Raw genomic sequence first — 4,726 nt, 5'->3', positions numbered from 1 at the left:
GGGGAAAACCGCGGGGGTTCTTGTCACGGCCCTATTAGTGTGCGCATTGTACACAGTAATTACGGTAGCGCGGCCGCTCTCGGGTATTTACGGTAATGCCGCCCGCCCACCCGCCACGCTGCAACGGGCGACACCGCCCCCTACCGGCGCGTCCACGAGTGCCCCCAGAAAAGAAGCCCGATGGGGGCGTGGGGCTACACATGAAAGGTTCCGTAGCTGGTTCCCTTTGCCGCACGCAGCGGAGAGGCGGGAGCGACAGGGAAGGTTCTGAGCGGCGCACTCGGGTGTTATCCTCGCCGCTTCCGGGCCGGAGCCAGGTGAGTGGCAGGAGGCGGCGGCTGCGCGCGGCCGTTCCGCGGGTACGCGCCCCGCAGCCGGGACGGAGCCACGGAGCGGCTCGGGGGCTCCGCGCGGGGCGGGAGCGGGGGCTCCGGGCGCCTCGGGGGGGGGGGGATGGCGATGGCGATGGCGATGGCGGTGGGGCAGGGCTTGGGGGTCTGCGTGGGCCTCGGCCGGGGCTGCCTGAAGTAAAGCGCGGGCCGGGGACACCGGCTGCTCCCCCCCGCTCCCTGGGACAGGGGAGGCGCGGAGGGGAGCGTAGCCATAAACCCATGTGAGGGGAGCTCCCAGTCAGGAGCCGCGGCAGCCTGGCAGCCCTGGAGAGCTACCGCGCTGACTACGGGGGTAATAGGAGCGAATAATTACAAGCTATCAACGGAAGCCAAAGGCATTTGTGGCGGTCGCCTTACTGGCAGCTCAGAAGTGTGATTTCAGATTGCCTTGTCCTAAACTGGTTTTGCTCTTGTCACCGACTTTAAATGTTTCGGAAGATGGGGGAGCAAGCCAGAGGGATTGGAAGTACCTCGAGCATTGTCCACACCTATGGAAGGGTTAAAAGTGTTTTAAGAAAGTTTGTTACGTGATGTCAGTAGGCGGAACAAAAAAATAACGAGTATGTAGAGCTTTGTACATAATTCTGTGCTATAAATACGGTGAATGTGGAGATTAAAGGTGATACAACATAGGCTTGAAGGAAGAGGTGTTCACCCTGTCTCGGTGTTCCTGAAAGCGGATTTCATGATGTGATGAACTCAACTGATGGTGTCGCTGGTATCACACACTTGAAGCTCTCTGAGGAATCTGACTAATGTGATCTGCCCTAATGGAACAGAGGTGGTGGCTTGGGGCAGCAGCACAGAACTGAACAATGGCCTTAGGAACAAGCCCTGTGCCTTGATTGTTAATTGGAAGACATAAACAAGTTGGTTGTTTCTGTGCAGCTCTTCCATGTACCAGTTCTTTGTTCCAACACTAATACTGACTTCACTTATCCAAAAGAAGGTTTGTAACCTTCACAGTTAAGGTTTACTGATACTGACAAGATGTGACTGCTGTAGCCTGCTCTGACCTTCCCGGGCAGATGGAGAAGGATCTTAATGTAATGAAAAAGGCTGTGTGAGGTTTAGAAACCAGGACAGGTTCCTACCTCAGACACAGAGGTGGTAGAGAGCGACACGCAGGGCTCAGTTACACAGTGATGCAATTTGAACTTTGCTGTTGTGGGAGAAACTGATTCCATTATTGGGTATTTTTGCTTTTTGGAAAGAGAATCGTGGTGGGGTGATGATGTGTGTGCACGTGGTGGGGTTACAGTGGGCTGCTGGCACAGAGTCTGCAGTTCCAGGAGTTCTCAAATAAGAGATGGAAATACTGAAGAGTTCAGAGAAGGCCATAGAAATGTTCTGGTCCTGGAAAACAAGCCATGAAATGGACTTACTGAACTCAGTGTATTCAGGCCCATCCAAGACGAGAGGGTTCAGGAGTGACTCAGCCACTCTGGAAGTCCATGCCTATGGAAGAGTGATCCTGTAACTGAAAGTCAAAGCTACACAAATTCTTTTAAATATGACATAATTTCCTGGCACTGGGGGGGGGGGGGGGGGGGTAATTCCAGGAATGGTTCATGGCAGAGGGGAAAGGCTTGTTGTGATTTGGAGCTCTTCAGCTGGAATGATAACGAATTTGAAGATGGGCTTAAACCTGAGACGTTGGGCAGTTTGCTGGTATGAGGTGCCTGTGTGGTTTGGGGGAGATGGTGAGATTATCAGTGAGTCACCTTCTGGGCTCTACTTCTTGGCTGCAGAAATAGCAGGAGTTTTTTAATGTTGCTTCAAGGGCTGTAGTTATATGTTAAGATAAGATGAAATCTTTATGCTTTTGGATGACCTTCTGCTTCAAGGGGATTTCCACATGCTGTTCTTCCAGAGCACAGTTAGGTTAAGGGAGTGTTTGTTGAAATCATCACTTTGGCCACAGAGAGCAGACACCAAGTTGTGCTGTGCTAGTTCAGGGAATCTCCTCCCTCATCTACTGTGTCGTCCCCAGCTGTCTCCAGAGTGATCCAGATTTGATGTAGGAAGGGATTTGTTAAGGCGTACAAGTTTTTCACCCTCAGCAAAGGCAAGGTTTCCATGCTAGGACTTTCTGCCTACACTGTTTTTATCTCTTCACATTCCTGTAAAGGACCTTGGGGATCTGTTTGTCTCAATGAATTGTTTCAACAGGACGAGAGTGCTTTCAAGGTGTTAGGTTTTATAAAAGGGTGTGGGATGATGGGGTCTGCTCCAGGCTTTGTTGACTCCCTCTGAAATGATGACTTTTAAGAAATCAATTAATAAATCTCCCTGTTCCTCTGTGAATGTGAAACTGTCTTACGGAGCTCTGTGTGTTCTGGTATGTGCCAGGGGCTTGGTGCATCCCTGGTTTTATATGGAGAACAGGAACCTGCCCATGGCTGTGTGTCAGCTTTTTGGCTCAAGCATCCTTATTAGCCATGCCTTCTGTTTCCATGTTTTTCCTCACTGTAAGTGCAAACAATAGGGCAGGAATAATCAAATTTCAGCATGTGGAATAGAACCAGGAAAATGCACGTTCTGGGATGTGAGCAATCCATCAGAAAACCTCTGCTGCAGGTTTTTAAGGCAGTAATGCTGTTAATAGTGACACTCACCTGCACGAAGTTTTGGTGATCCTCACCATCTGGCAGTTGCAGCAAACTTCTCAGCTCTCTGTGTTGGGGGAGTTGAATATGCTGCTTGCATAAAACCACATCAGACAAATGTGTGGTGCATGAAGCACATGCAGAATCCCAGACTAGTTTATGTTGGAAGGGACCTTAAAGCTCCTCCAGCTCCAACCCCTGCCATGGGCAGGGGCACCTTCCACTAGAGCAGCTTGCTCCAAGCCCCTGTGTCCAACCTGGCCTTGAACACTGCCTGGGATGGGGCAGCCACAGCTTCTCTGGGCACCCTGTGCCAGCGCCTCAGCACCCTCACAGGGAAGAGCTTCTGCCTAAGAGCTCATCTCAGTCTCCCCTCGGGCAGGTTAAAGCCATTCCCCTTGGCTTGGCCCTACAGGCCCTTGTCCAAAGTCCCTCTGCAGGTTTCCTGTAGCCCCTTTAAGCATGGGAGCTGCTCTAAGGTCTCCCCTTCAGGAGCCTTCTCTTCTCCAAGTAAAGAAATAGTTGGCCAGAGATGTTTCATTGGCATTAGGAGTGTTCTCCTGAACCAGGTTTTAATATTTTGATTTAAAAGTGAATTATTGAGTTTGTGTCCTTCTAAATAAAAGTTCTTTTTTTCATAGCACTCTGCAGATGCTCAGTGCCACAACAGCTCCTCCAGCAGCTCCTTTGTAATCCCGTGCATTGAGGAAAAGGGTGGCCATGGGGGAACTTTGTAGTGTGAAAGGAGCAGAATGTCAGTGACAGGAAGAGGAGTTAGGCTGTGCTGAACATCATGCTATTTCACATGTTCATCTTTGAGTTAATGTGTAATATACTAATGCAGTGTAGGGAGAGCTATGGGAGACATCAGTGGGAAAGGCTGAAAATTCTTGTGGGAAAAATGAAAGGGGGGGGGATGAGGGAGGGCTGGAGCGAAACTCCAGTTAGATTTTGATCAAAAGAGAAGTCTGGGAAGCTGTTTTCCCAGAGGATAGAAGTCTTGTTTCTTCTGTGGATCCATGTGGAGGTTTGGTGTTGCAGCGGGACCAAATGGCAGTAACTTGGGCCTGGATGGTGAGAGCCTCGTCCAGACCTTTGAGGTCAGGAGTGGGATGTCCTTTCCCAGCTGTGCCAGCCACCTGCTGGATGATTTGGGGCAAATGATGTTATATGGTCTGCAGCTAAAAATCAAGCAAGCAAACCCTGTATGTAATGAGCAGCTTAGTTTGTCTCAGCTTTGCCACTCGCTCGGGATGATGCTCTGGACATAGTTCTTGGTGTTGGCCCTATGTTGGGATAGACCTGTTTGAGGGTTGAGGCAACTGTTATTGCCAAAGACATTTCCATAGAAGAAAACCCAAAATCATGTGTTACTAATTCTCATAGAATAACCCTCTGTGCTATCTTTTGCCGTGTTAAGTCTAAATGTGTGGCTTCCATCATTTTGGGCAATTTTTTTTCTGATTGAGATAATGCTGTTTTTCCTTAATTTATGGCAAGTTGTACCCATACAGTGCAATTTATTCTTTGCCGTTGTTCATCTTGCCTTCAAAAAGCAGAATACTTTACAAAGTATTGGAAAGTATACAAAGTATAGCTGTGCATGTAAATTGTGTGGTTCAGTTACTACTTTCACAGGGTTTTTTTCTCTTACATCTCTGTTCTGTGCTGAAACTTTCTGCTGTGTGGTTCAAAAGGCACTTTATGGTCGTTTTTGATTGTCGC

The 4,726-nt window shown here is 49.2% G+C and overlaps 1 protein-coding gene across 1 annotated transcript in view; it reads left to right on the top strand.

Moving 5' to 3' along the window:
* The first annotated feature begins 200 nt into the window (after positions 1-200).
* The window catches only part of EXD3 (exonuclease 3'-5' domain containing 3), a 287,857-nt gene continuing 283,331 nt past the window's right edge, over positions 201-4,726 (top strand). Inside the window, 1 exon segment of the mRNA XM_057419277.1 lies at positions 201-317. Coding sequence (XP_057275260.1) covers positions 201-317 — 117 coding nt within the window.

This window comes from Pezoporus wallicus, unplaced genomic scaffold (assembly GCF_028554395.1).
Source record: "Pezoporus wallicus isolate ANWC-B61680 ecotype Strahan unplaced genomic scaffold, APGP_CSIRO_Pwel_v1 contig_10790, whole genome shotgun sequence".
NCBI classification, from domain to species: Eukaryota; Metazoa; Chordata; class Aves; order Psittaciformes; family Psittacidae; genus Pezoporus; species Pezoporus wallicus.
This window is presented reverse-complemented; position numbering and strand designations above follow the sequence as displayed.